Source organism: Oncorhynchus mykiss, chromosome 19, assembly GCF_057628025.1.
Source record: "Oncorhynchus mykiss isolate SJ-2025 chromosome 19, ASM5762802v1, whole genome shotgun sequence".
NCBI classification, from domain to species: domain Eukaryota; kingdom Metazoa; phylum Chordata; class Actinopteri; order Salmoniformes; family Salmonidae; genus Oncorhynchus; species Oncorhynchus mykiss.
Window position 1 is genome coordinate 49,025,797 of NC_143040.1, and position 14,092 is coordinate 49,039,888.

Sequence of the window (14,092 nt, forward strand, 5' to 3'; positions counted from 1 at the left end):
ACTACTACTACTGCTACTGTTATTACTACTGTTACTGTTACTACTACTACTGTTACTACTACTACTTTTACTGTCACTAGTATTACTGTTACTGTTACTGTTACTATTACTACTACTAATGTTGCTGTTACTACTACTACTACTGTTACCACTACTGTTACTGTTACTACTACTGTTAATGTTACTACTGTTACTGTCACTACTACTACTACTGTTACTGTTACTACTACTGCCACTGTTACTGTTACTACTACTACTACTGTTCCTGTTACTACTACTGCCACGGTTACTGTTACTACTACTACGGTTACTGTTACTACCACTACTGTTACTGGTACTACTACTTTTACTGTTACTACTGTTACTGTCACTACTACCACTGTTATTGTTACTACTACTGCCACTGTTACTGTTACTACTACTATTACTGTTACTGTTACTACTACTACGGTTACAGGGCCGAGGCATGCTACTACCAATGTTACTGTTACTACTACTACTGTTACTGTTACTACTACTAATGTTACTGTTACTACTACTACTGTTACTGTCACTGTTACTACTACTGTTACTGTTACTAATACTACTGTTGCTGTTACTACTACTACTGTTGCTGTTACTACTACTACTGTTACTGTTACTACTATTACTGTTACTACTACTACTACTACTACTCATGTTACTACTACTGTTACTGTTACTACTACTGTCACTGTTATAGCTACTACCTTTAGTGTTACTGCTACTACCTTTACTGTTACTGCTGTTACTCCTACTACTGTTACTGTTACTACTACTGTTACTGTTTCTGTTACTGTGTCTGTTACTACTACTGTTACTGTTACTAATGTTACGGTTACTGTTACTACTACTGTTACTGTTACTACTGTTACTGCTACTACTCATGTTACTACTACTACTACTACTGTTACTGTTACTACTACTGTTAGTGTTACTACTACTGTTACTACTGTTACTGTTACTACTACTGTTACTGTTACTACTGTTACTGTTACTACTACTGTTACAACTACTGTTACTGTTTCTGTGTCTGTTACTACTACTGTTACTGTTACTAGTGTTACGGTTACTGTTACTATTACTGTTACTGTTACTACTACTGTTACTACTACTGTTACTGTTACTATTACTACTACTGTTACTGTTACTAATGTTACGGTTACTGTTACTACTACTGTTACTATTACTACTTCTACTACTGTTACTGTTACTAATGTTACTGTTACTGTTACTACTACTGTTACTACTACTGTTACTGTTACTACTACTACTACTACTACTACTACTGTTACTACTGTTACTGCTACTACTACTACTCATGTGACTACTACTACTACTGTTACTGTTACTACTACTGTTACTGTTACTACTACTACTGGTACTGTTGCTATTGTTAATGTTACTACTACTGTTACTGTTACTACTACTACTGTTACTGTTACTACTGTTACTGTTACTGTGTATGTTACTGTGTCTGTTACTACTACTGTTACTAATGTTACGGTTACTGTTACTACTACTGTTACTGTTACTACTACTGTTACTGTTACTATTACTACAACTGTTAATGTTACTGTTTCTGTTTCTGTTTCTGTTTCCGTTACTATTACTGTTATTGCCACCACACTGACAGGTGGGCATCTTGGGCCGCAGTCGCCCGACTGTCAACAAGGGCAAGACCAGAGACGCAGTGCTGCCTGCCAGGAAACACTGCTTAACTCCCACCTACAGTATATCTGTCATTCACCCAAGCAATTAAAGACACCATACAAAGAACAGCATAGAGCAATACCCAGCAACTATTGAAATATCTAGTGACACCAATTGACATAGAAAGTCAGGGTAAGCCTTTCATCTGTCATAAGACAGATGTCTCTGTCTCTGAGGAATCCTATGCAACATTAAGTCTTACATTCACTTTGTAATGAGATAAGAGACAAATCCCTGTGGCATGTTAAGTATGTTACTGTGTAACTGTGTCTCCCATAAAAGTGTTGAAAAGATTCACTTCAGCTACCCACTGTCTGAGCATGTTGCATGCTGTCACCTTTATGACGGCTCATGAGTCTGTTATGCTAAGAAACTTGCTATGGTTCAATATAATATGAGTGCTGAACAGTAATACAATCTATGACTCAATACCCATTATTATCACCAGACTACCCCCTTCCACACACACACACACACACACACACACACACACACACACCAACACACACACAGACAGACAACTCTATTTTGCACCCCCTTGTCTGAACTCAACCAATCACCATGGCAACTGAGCTGGTAACCTGGTGCCAAAGTTCTTTGAGATATACTGCATCGCCATGGCTACAGGAACTTCAACCATAAAGGGGAGACGAATGGCCAAAGAAGTGCTTTTTTAACAGCCGTACTCAAACACTGAATAAAACATGCTGAATCCTGTACTTACAGCAAAGAAAAACAGATATAACTCAAATCCCTGTCTCATCAGACTTGTGAGCACTGAGCTGACTCCTGGCGTAGAGGGGGTTGTTTCAACAAAACATCTGCCTCACACGCCCCTCGTTCAGACAATGGTGAAGAGTGCGGGGGCCTTGGGGGCCTTGGGTAGGGGAAGCTGGGGCTACGGGCCCTATGGATGACACAATGCCTTGTGTCAGCAGACGGCAGCTGCTGGACAGGGTGACGGAGCATCCAGTTTGTTTTGGGGGACAAAGGCGACCGGTGAGCCTGAGCCAGTGTCAGCGCATCTAATCTTCACCAAGTCAACTTTCACTAATCTTCCATAACACACTGCAGTGGGTCCGCCCAGGCACAGGCTGAGGCACGGTCCTCACTCATCACCACTCTGAAATGTCCCCTGTCTGTAATAAGCACTCATCCAAATAGGTGACACATCATTTCAGGACCCTATGATAGACCAACATAAACTGTCAACCTCCAAATCAACTCAGTTACAACACTTCCTGTTGTAAGCATGATAAAATGAAGGATGATTCAAATCCCCTTTGTGAGGTCGATGAGCAACACATAGCAGAGTTAAGACCACTCATTGCTTAATAATGCAATAGATCTACAGTGTAGGAATCATTGAAGACTTTAGGATTAGACTTTGAAATTGTGAAATGCTATACACATGTATGCTATTGCAATGATGGCATGCTCTGGTCTTGGTGAGGGAAGGTTGTGTACCACCTGTACACAAGATTATAGTGCATCATGGGATGACCGGAGATGATGGGAAGTGGAGCTGACAGGACATCCTTCCTAAACGGGCCGTGAGGAGGCTAATTGAGGGCCCGGGGCTATCCAGCCATCTCCCCTCCCTCTATACCACTCTCTCTTATTGCCCTGTATCTCTCTTTCAGCTCCCTCTCTCTCACTTACCTACTGATCTAAAGCCAATTGTAGCCCTCTAACTTTTCCCCCCAATACACAAAGCCAATTGTAGCCTTAGTGCTCTAGTCTATACGACACACAAAGCCAATTGTAGCCTTCCCCTCTTGTTGTGGTGAAATGAAAACTGCCATGTACATGTTGTGAGAGGGAACTCAGGGCAGAGACATAGCAACAGGCTAAATGGTTTCCACACCGCGTTAAGCAGCTTGTTCAAGTGCAACAGGCAGACATTCCTCACGTTTATCTGCTTACAGGGCGTTACAGCTACAAACAACCATGGAGACTGAGGCCCAAATCCTGTCCTCATGCGCTCTAAGACGGAATAATTTCATCCCAACTTTTACACCATGTCTCTGGAATAGCGGCAGAATATGTAGGCTAAACTGGGGGTCCACACATTCCTTTGCATAGCGCCACATGGACCAGTACTAAGTGGCAGAATGGACTAACTAGCTCATTAACAGGATAAAACATCCATGCAAGGTTGGCTTAAAGGACAGTGTGTTAGTGGGCTGGGCAGCCTGCCCTGCATTCTCTGTGTTATTCCATCCTATATCTATCCGCAATCCTAAGGACCTCAAACTTTAGGCTCCCTGTCATTCATAGAGAGAACCCTCTCCCTGTCCCTTGGTCCACATGGCCATAGACAAGTCCAGAATATCACTCAAATAGAAACCCCTCCCTCTGCCTGTTGTTGCTATGCAGGCAGACTCCTGTTAGTGAGAGAAAGACAAGGCAGCTGGACACCATGTTAGAGAGAGCCAAGAACAGCCACCATATGGCCCAGCTAAATCCCTCATTCTCATGGAGGATAAGTCCTCCCCCTTCCTCCCCTTCGCAGTGACTCTGTATGTCTGGCCCCTGTGGCCAGAGTAAAAACATTCCACTGAAGAGCAGGTCAGCTGGCTCTCTCTGACAAGTGGGGCCTCCGAGTTTCCAATTAACCACTTGGGGGTGGGGGGGCTAGTATAGGCTATAGTAGTGCCTGCCTGTGAACAACAGCAATGACGCCAGCATGTTAGATTGAATAACCTATTCTCTCTGGAGATCTAATACCAGTGCACTATATGCTACCCTCAATAATGAATAGCAATTGAATGAATGCTACTAACTAACATGCAATGCAAAAAGCTTGGATGATGAGAATGACTCAAAAGTCTCTTAAAAATATTCTAGCAGAGGCTTGTAAACAGGCTGCAGCAGAGTAGACTGCAGACATCATTATACCAATGATGCCCAGAGAAAACAAGGCCGCATCAGTGACCAGAGTTCGAAACACTTCACCTAATGATCGACATCTCAGAAATAAATCTTGTTAGTGGAAAAAGAAAACACATGAAGGAGGACACAGTTTTAACCCGCTGCACACTGCAGACCTAGTGTCCATCAGACGCACGGTGAATCGTTACAAGAAGACTACACTTGGAATGGCATCATAGTCTCATAATACACCAGTCCTCCCTGATGCATTAGATTAGAGCATCTTTTTTTCAATCTCATTAGTCCTAAAGTATTCTATATATCCGCCTTGATATTCCTCTAAATGGATCATGTGTTTACTGCTTTCCGAGACACGCATGTACCATCAATAATTGCATCATGCTGTATGATGACACATAAGAGGTAAGCCTGTGTAAAGGTATTTCAGCAGTTCTCTTCATTCCACTCTGTGTTGGATTGGGATTAATGTTTCTGGATTAATAACTATATCCCTGTGATGGCTCCCTGAAGCTTTCCCTGTTATAATCTCAAAGCTTGGAACATTGTAGCAGCAGCAGCTGTTCTACCCTGTCCTGTCCTCACCTAACCCTAGTGGTAGAACCAGTTCTGACAGCGGTCAGACCACAGTCTTATAACGATGCGTTGTTGTAATGCATCCTCTGTGTTGTTTTGAATGACAAAGAGAAATCAATCCATTTGCAAGACTGATATACTATGCACTCGATATGCCCTAACCAAGCTAATATTGTGGTCAGAGAGTCGTAAAGGTCCAACTGTGGTCTTACCTGGTCTCTATGTGATCAAACAGGTGCTGCCAGCGGTCGTTGATGTCCTTCAGCTTGTCGTTGACCTCGGTCTCCTTGGTCTTGTTGCTAGCGGTGATGAGCTGCTCTCCAAGCAGCTTCAGGTGGGTTTTATTCTCACTGAAGAGGTTGATCTCCTCCATACAGTCCTGGGAGTCACACAGAATGGGAATGAGTATCTGAATGAGTGCACGTGTTGTGTCAAAGTAATGTTTAATATGAGAGGGAGAGGGTATGTGAGTGTGGGTTGAAAGGTTTTGTGAATGATGGTATTCTATAAGAGAACATTTCCCCCAATAACATGTATTATGGTATCAATGTTTTAAAAAGTCCAATATTGTCCAGTCAACAAAGTGTGACATCCACCTCTCTCCAAGCGGCCCTGCTGCTGAGATTAAAACAGCTGTCGTTCCATTCACTGGCACGATAATTCACAACACATTGAAAACTTTGTATCCCTCCCTCCTCCTCTCGGTCTCCTCCTTCACAACATTCCCCACCACTCTATCTTCTGTCTGTAGAGAGCTACTATCTCTGTTTACTTCCCTACTTTCATACGGTGGACTTTGATCGGCTGTTGAGGGGGAGCCAATCAGTGGAGTGATAAAAACCAGTCTGGATATGTTTAAAAGTCTAACCGTTGAACTGTGGCTGTTGGATAAATCTAATCTAAATGACAATAGATAAATGAATCACTGTTTACGTTCCACAGTGCCAGGCCGGTTTATTGTTCTAATAATCCAATTCAACTTTAAAGTTTTTATAATTTTGATCTAAACTTGATTTAGATAATTCTGACTAAGATATACACCAAAGGGAGTGAAACTGTTCAAACTGTTTTGATTATATTTTAATCACAAAGACTCAGGACCCCCCTTGTGGGCCAAGCAGCATGGTACAGCCCCCCTACCTTCTTCAGCTTCTCCACCATCTCCTCGATGCTGATGTCGGCATTGTGTGCTACTTTGTTTTCCATCTGCGTCAGCCATTCACAAAGCTCCTTGTTTTTCTCATTAAAGATGATCCATGCGTTGAGACGGTCTGCTATCTCCTGTTTGCGTAGGGAGACCTTAAAGGAAACACAGAATATGGACAATGTATGCTTAATGGGCAATAATAGAAGGTCAATGTACCATAGATAACTGTTATCATATCTACTATATGGTTAAATAGTGAGTTAGGTGGGCATGGATTCTGCAAGGGTTTCTCCAGACTAAATAACAGTGACAGTAAGATTGCCAAGGGAATGTCAGGGAAACCAGTTCAATTGCTTCACCAAAGTTTCCTTCAAGTTAGTAATGATGTAATGATAAATAATGATGACACAAAGATGTGGAGCATTCACACAGACAGGTATGATTTCTCTTCAACCAGGAGTTGAGTAGAACTGTACTTCATTGCATGCCAAAATGAAGTCTGTTCGTACTACTCTGTGTGACACGAGAGAGAAGGATTTGTTGTGGCGCGTGAGAAACAGGTTCACACTATTAATGGCTGCCGTGATTATGAGTACTTCAAGACGATGCCACCTCACTTCACCACCCAAATAACAGGCAGGTGTAGTCCTATGCTCACAGATAAAAGAAACCAATATAATCTACACTACATGACCAAAAGTATGCGGACACCTGCTTGTCAAACATCTCATTCCAAAATCATGGGCATTTATATGGAGTCGGTCCCCCCTTGCTGCTATAACAGCCCCTACTCTTCTGGGAAGGCTTTCCACTAGATGTTGGAACATTGCTGCGGGGACATGCTTCCATTCAGCCACAATAGCATTAGTGAGGTCGGGCACTGATATTGGGCGATTAGGCCTGGCTCGCAGTCGGCGTTCCAATTCATCCCAAAGGTGTTCTATGGGGTTGAGGTCAGAGCTCTGTGAAGGCTAGTCAAGTTCTTCCATACCGATCGACAAACCATTTCTGTATGGACGTCGCTTCGTGCATGTGGACATTATGTTGAAACAGGAAAGGGCCTTTCCCAAACCGTTGCCACAAAGTTGGAAGCACATAATCGTCTAGAATGTCATTGTTAAGATTTCCCTTCAAAGCCCCAGACCATTATTCCTCCTCCACCAAACTTTACAGTTGGCACTATGCATTGAGGTAGATAGCATTCTCCTGGCATCTGCCAAACCAAGATTAGTCTGTCGGACTGCCAGATGGTGAAGCGTGATTCATCCCTCCAGAGAATGCGAGTCCAATGGCGGCGAGCTTTACACCACTCTAGCCAACGCTTGACATTGAGCATGGTGATCTTAGGCTTCTGTGCTCGGCCATTTCAAGAAGCTCCCGTCGAACAGTTATTGTGCTGACGTTGCTTCCAGAGGCAGTTTGGAACTCGGTAGTGAGTGTTGTAACTGAGGACAGATGATTTTTACGCGCTGCACGCTTTAGCACTCTGCGTCCCATTCTGGGCTTGTGTGGCCTACCACTTCGCGGCTGAGCAGTTGTTGCTCCTAGATATTTCCACTTCACAATAACAGCACTTACAGTTGATCTAGCAGGGCAGAAATGTGACGAACATTCAGTAAGGCCATTCTACTGCCAATGTTTGTCTATGGAGATAGCATGGATGTGTGCTTGATTTTATAAACCTGTCAAAAACGCGTGTAGCTGAAATAGCCGAATCCACCAATTTGAAGGTGTGTCCACATACTTTTGTATATATAGTGTATCTTGTACTCAGGCAGAGTAGCCACAGCAGCACAGAAAGAGTTAACCCAAAGTTAGGCCAAGAAAGTGAAAGGTAAGATGGACTCCATCTGCTATGAACATCATGTGCTTATTCACCATTTATCAAAAACAAATGCAAAATAAATCAGTTCTCTCTTTATCTACGTTCACTTCCACTAATAAAAACACTTTCCCAAAGACTTCATGTTAATTTTCCACCACTCGCCAGACTGAGTGTGAGTCTAATGGAGTCAGTGATGGGTACACAACTCTGAGAGATAGACATGGTGGATGTTGTGGAGGAACATTAGGAGAGGTGTAAGCAACACCCTTCAGCTGACTGCTGCATCGTGTTCCCATGTGACAGATTTTGGGATGAGCACCAGGCACAGGAGTCAACACTCCCCTTGAAATCAAATCACAAATTCCATCAGTAAAGTTGTCAAAACTGTACTAATTTTGTAATTTAAGCCTGAAAACATTGAATCAGTGTTTTTTTCCTCACCCGGTTGAAGTGAAAGCCTTAGAATAGCCATAGCAACGGCCCTAGCCTGACGACAGGCTGATTTCCAATACAAAGGGCCTGCTTCCTGAAGCCTAAACTAATTTCTCCATCACCATCTGGCCCCCCATTCCCACACAGCCATCTCCCCCAAACCTGTATGTCTCTACCCCAGAAACTAACCCAAAAGCTCAGGCTCCAGCACATATCCACCAAACTTGGTTTTCATTCTATGGTTGACCATACCATAATAAAACAATTATACAATAATATTTCAGAAAATTTGACATTTTTAAAGTTCTTGAAGTGTACCACTACCAACTGGGTTATATTTATATAAAACTAATCAAAAGAGTAATCAAATCAGAGTCAGATGACAGGCTTGTTTCCCTTGCAAAACAACTACTGATTGGATTAAGAAATTGAGTTTCTGCATTTAGTTATCTGGACATTCATGCCAACCAACTTTTTCTGTATATGTCACCACGGCAGCTGCTGTCCCAATACAAACACACACACACACACACACACACACACACACACACACACACACACACACACACACACACACACACACACACACACACACACACACACACACACACAGGGACTGTTTGGCTATTGCCTTCACACTAAACACACTCAGCCTAGTGAGCCTTGAGCCTGCAGGCTGTCTAGCCCAGAGCCCAGCCGTCTCCCCAGCCCTAGCCAGCCATGTCCCCTACCTTGAGGCAGAGTTCCTCCCATTGACAGTGGAGGTGCTCCACCTGTTCCTGGAGTAGCAGCACGTCGTCAGCAATGATGTACTGGGACAGGTCCGTCTTCATGGTGGCAAGTTCAGTCAGGCTCTCAGCCCAGTCATCCAGTGAGTTCTCAGCCTCCTGCATACCATAACACAGCACCAACAAACTGTCCCGTCAGGCCCCCTCCACTCCAGTCCATGCCACGCGCCCTCTCTCTCTCTCTCTGTCCTGCCCCTTCTCTTTGCTCTGCTTCTCTCTCTCTCTATTTCTCCCCGCCCCAGGAGAGGATTAAGGGCCGCAGCAGACCAGGACAGAAGGAGGGGGGAGGGGGTAGGGGGAGGGGATAAACCCCTGATGGGCCACAAGAGATTGAAAAGCCAAACATGTTACTAACTTGGCTCTGCTCTTGTGTTCTGACTGATACTTTATCTGTTTTAGATGTGCTTTAGTGGGCCAACTAACGACTTCCCAGTCTAAGGACTGAAGTCTCATCAGCTTCTATCGCACAGTGCACACAATAAACTTTGATAAAACAAAACAAATTACCACATGAACACCAAAAGGACTCTTTTGTTCCTAACTTTTGTCCCACTCCATTCTGCCCTATGTATTCACACACTGGGTGAAAGGGTCGAGACATTTGGAAACAACTGTGTTTACTACTTACCTTAGTGAGTGTCTCTGTAATTTGGAGCTCATTGTCATGTTCTGGGATCAACTGCTTCAGTCCAGTCTGCATGGTGTCCAGCTGCTGCATGCTATAGGTTAGTCTGGCCTCGCAGCGCTCCCAGTTCTGAGAGTAGAAAGGTAGTCATGTAAATAGATATACACTAGTTGAAGGAGTAGTTGAGAAGGTTAGTAGAAGTTAAGAGGAGCATTTCTGTTTTTAGCATTGAAAAGGATTTTTAGTGCCTCCATTGTCAGGGTGGATGAAAAGGGAATTGATGTAATCTATTGGATATCATCAAAGCAAAGAAAGACTTGGCCAAAAAGCAGACGAAAGGGGAGAGCGGGTTAAGTTTCCAAGAACAGACACGAGACCTCCCACAGAAGGAGAGGCCAGGTGTCAATTCAGGTCAGTGAACATCAACATATCTCATGCCTCAGCCCTTCGTAGAGTATCTCTAGGTAATGCCCGAGGAACAGCAGGGCCAAAAACAAGCAGGTTTACCCAGTTGGAGAGGCTCTGGTCTCCATGTCCACCTTAGTGCTCCTGACAGCACAGGGACCGGAGGAGTTCAAGTGCTCTAATACCCAGACAGGCTTACACTAAGCTGCCTCCCGGCCTGCCTGCCTCCTCCCTGCCTGCATGCTTGCCTCCTCCAGACCCGCCTGCCTCGTCCCTGTCTGCCTCGTCCCTGCCTGCCTCCTCCCTGCCTGCCTCCTCCCTGCCTGCCTGCCTTGTCCCTGCCAGCCTGCCTAGTCCCTGCCTGCCTCCTCCCTGCCTGCATGCTTGCCTCCTCAAGACCCACCTGCCTCGTCCCTGCCTGCCTCCTCCCTGCCTGCATGCTTGCCTCCTCCAGACCCGCCTGCCTCATCCCTGTCTGCCTCATCCCTGCCTGCCTCGTCCCTACCTGCCTGCCTAGTCCCTGCCTGCCTTCTCCCTGCCTGCCTCCTCCCTCGCTGTGGTTACTACATGATGTGTTATTTCATAGTTTTGATGTCTTCACTATTATTCTACAATGTAGAAAATAGTCAAAAATAAAGAGAAACCCTTGAATGAGTAGGTGTTCTAAAACCTTTGACCGGTAGTGTATATGGGGATCTGTTTCTAGGACCACTCACTCTGATAAGGGACAAATCACTTTTACAGGCCTACTCAATGGGAAAATATTTCCTCCATGAACCACAAGCTGTCATAAAGAGCCTTAAAACTACTGAGTGCTGTGGGTCAAAGAGCCTTCTCATGACTGAATGATTTATCAAGTCTGAAAGCTGACTAAGGCGCTCCCTCTGACAAAAGGTTGACCAGTAATCAACTCAGTCAATCGGTCAGTATCCCACACTGCCAGAAACCCAGATCAGTGCTAGACTAAGCCAGACTACTGGATGAGTGGATAGTTGTTATAGAGAAGATCCAGGAATGTACTGTAGGTCAGTGGGCTGATCTGTGTGTTTCAGGCACAAAACTGCTAAATTTGACTTTACTGCTTTGAGCCCAATGAGGGAGGAAATGGACTGCATGTAACAGTAGGGGTAGAATGGGCATTTAAGGTGAAATGTAACCACAGTAGGGGGGTAGGGGGTCAAATATAATAAGGCGTTTCTAAAAGTAGACCTCTGACTGTAGAGAATGCCTGTTTCACATCCGACATTTCAAGGCTAAGCTAAGATCTTTCTTTATATTGTAAACCTGTGACTCTGACAGAACTTTACTCAATTCTATTGATTCAAAGGTATCCTCTTAACTCTGACCTATCATTTGTATCAATCATTTTATAATCAAATACACTTAAAACATGTTATTCCACTAAACTGTGATCCACAGATAATGATCTTCCTATAGGTCAGCTGATTGAGTAGTCTCTTCCCCAAGCTGCTGTCTCCCACTGACTGAGGGGCAAGAGGAGCACCTGAATGATAGCGTTTGTTATGTCCTTTCTCTTTTCCAGCAGTCCTTGCAGGTTCTCCCAGTCCTCCTGCAGGGTAGCCAGCTCGGTCTGCAGCTGTGCCTGAGTCTGTTCGTCCCCCATGGAGAAGAGCTGACGGCCTAGCTCCAGAGTGTGGATGTAGCTGCACTGGTACCTCTGGAAAAGCAGCTCCGTGTGCTACAGTCCACAGAAGACAGAAGGAATGCACTGTCATTTATGAACCCTTGCCCTTCCCCTTGGCTGTATCAATCTCTAACCTATTACCTTCATGTCGTAGAGGGAGCTTCGGAGCTGCTGCAGGCTGCAGTGGGCTGGCCCTGTGGGGGGCAGGAGGGCATGGGCATCTGCTACGAACCTCTGGAGCTTCCTGAGGCTGCGGCTGTAGAGGTGCCAGTGTTTGACTAGCCCCTCCACCAGGGAGCTCCTCTGAGCTGCCCTCTGCACAGCCCCCTGCCAGTGCTCCCTCAGCTGGGCCAGCTTCAGGATAAAGTCGCTCCTGGGGGACAGAGAACGGTAACAGCATACAAATGAATACAACTTTAAGAGTAACTCTGAAAGCTAAAATCAATGACGATGATTGATAATGATCAAAAACGTGTAACTAATCACCAGCTGATGGTCAAAGGACCACGACGCCCGTTAATAGAGGTGGATACATCAATGGTGCAACAGTTCTTACAAAGACTCTAACATTGATCATGTGAGCAGATCATCTCTGTCCTGTCCTCACCTATCATCCACGTCTCCCCTCTGCAGCAGACGTAGAGAATCATTGATGACAGAGTGCAGGATCTGATGACCGATAGACATCTCTAACTGGAACCTCTGAGACACCAGAATCACAATATTACTGTCATATTCACTGGTCTAGTTAGTGTTACTGAATAGATACTGATAGTGGCTGTATTTTTATGTGTGTGTGTGCGTGCGTGCGTGCATGCGTGCGTGAGTGCATGAGTCTGTGTGTGCGTGTGTATGTGTGTGATGTAAGCGTGCGAGCGTATGTGTGTTTGTCACCTGGTGTGTGCGTAGCTGCTCTCTCAGGCCGCTGTAGGTACTGGCCAGGTCTACTGCTAGGCTGTCCTCCATCGTCTGTAAGAAGTCCATCCAGTTCTCACACTTCTCCTGAAAACTCTGTTGCCTCAGTGACTCTGTCTGCAACTCACTGACACACAAACAAGACACACTTTAAACCTGCCATACTGTTTTCTAGTGTAATAGTAGGGAATAGCCAGAATTTCGTTTTTTTATTGACTAATTTGTGGTAGACTCTGTCTGTTAGTGTCTCTCACGTCACCACGCTGACAGTAAATCACTTCTCCTGTACTGACCTGTAGGTCTCCACAGCGCGGGCCGAGGCCTGAGCCCAGCTCCAGTTGAGGCTCTGTAGTCTGTGGGTGGCAGGGTCACTGAGGGTCAGCCTGTAGCTCAGCTCATTCAGTATATCAAGGTCAGGAGAGAAACCACTCAGCTCCAGCAGACCCATCTGGAACACATGGATCCAAAGTCAGTCTCTGGATATACAGTATAGAGGTTTGACTTTAGCATGAGGTCTGTTTTGTGTTGGCCTACCTTGGATATATACATTTGTGGAGGCACGGTTACACTTTTCAGTCTCCCCTCCCAGTCCTCAAGGTGTTTCTCAAGGGATGCCAAGACACTCTCAAACTCCTGGAGCTGCTCATGCTCTTCCTGCACACAGATACACACATTAATAACATGGTCAGGGATCAGGCATAAAGGCATTCATAACATAATTAAACAAGAATGTAATGTGATACAAGTAGCTATAAAACAATAAGGCAAATATCACCACACAGTACCTGGAGATGCCCAAGTGTATCGGCCAGTGACTGGCTCAGATGTAGGACACCACGGGTTAGCATACGGCTCTCTGATTGGATGAAGACGGCAGACGAGGGTTCCACTCGTCCACTGAGTTCCTTAGAGGCCTCTAGCACCCCCTCCAGGTCGGTCTGTAAACTGTCTGTTCTCTCCTGCAGGCTCTGGGACAGGGGCAATGAAATAAATATAGCAGCGAGAATGACAGAGTTCTCACAAGAACTGATTCAGGATCAGTCTGATCTATACTCTCATACGACTCATTAACTATGTGCATATTCCCTCTACCATGTAGCTTTCATAATAT

The 14,092-nt window shown here is 44.8% G+C and overlaps 1 protein-coding gene across 19 annotated transcripts in view; it reads right to left on the bottom strand.

The window, feature by feature from the left end:
- The window catches only part of syne2b (spectrin repeat containing, nuclear envelope 2b), a 146,419-nt gene that overhangs the window by 17,242 nt on the left and 115,085 nt on the right, over nt 1-14,092 (bottom strand). For all 19 annotated transcript variants that reach the window (XM_090211255.1, XM_090211248.1, XM_090211252.1 and 16 more), the window contains 11 exons: nt 13,767-13,949; nt 13,516-13,635; nt 13,275-13,429; nt 12,961-13,108; nt 12,674-12,768; nt 12,208-12,439; nt 11,926-12,120; nt 10,020-10,145; nt 9,335-9,490; nt 6,340-6,498; nt 5,412-5,578 (listed from right to left, as the gene is read on the bottom strand). In XM_090211255.1, the coding sequence (XP_090067381.1) occupies nt 5,412-5,578; nt 6,340-6,498; nt 9,335-9,490; nt 10,020-10,145; nt 11,926-12,120; nt 12,208-12,439; nt 12,674-12,768; nt 12,961-13,108; nt 13,275-13,429; nt 13,516-13,635; nt 13,767-13,949 (1,736 nt within the window). The remainder of the gene's footprint in view (nt 1-5,411; nt 5,579-6,339; nt 6,499-9,334; nt 9,491-10,019; nt 10,146-11,925; nt 12,121-12,207; nt 12,440-12,673; nt 12,769-12,960; nt 13,109-13,274; nt 13,430-13,515; nt 13,636-13,766; nt 13,950-14,092) is intronic.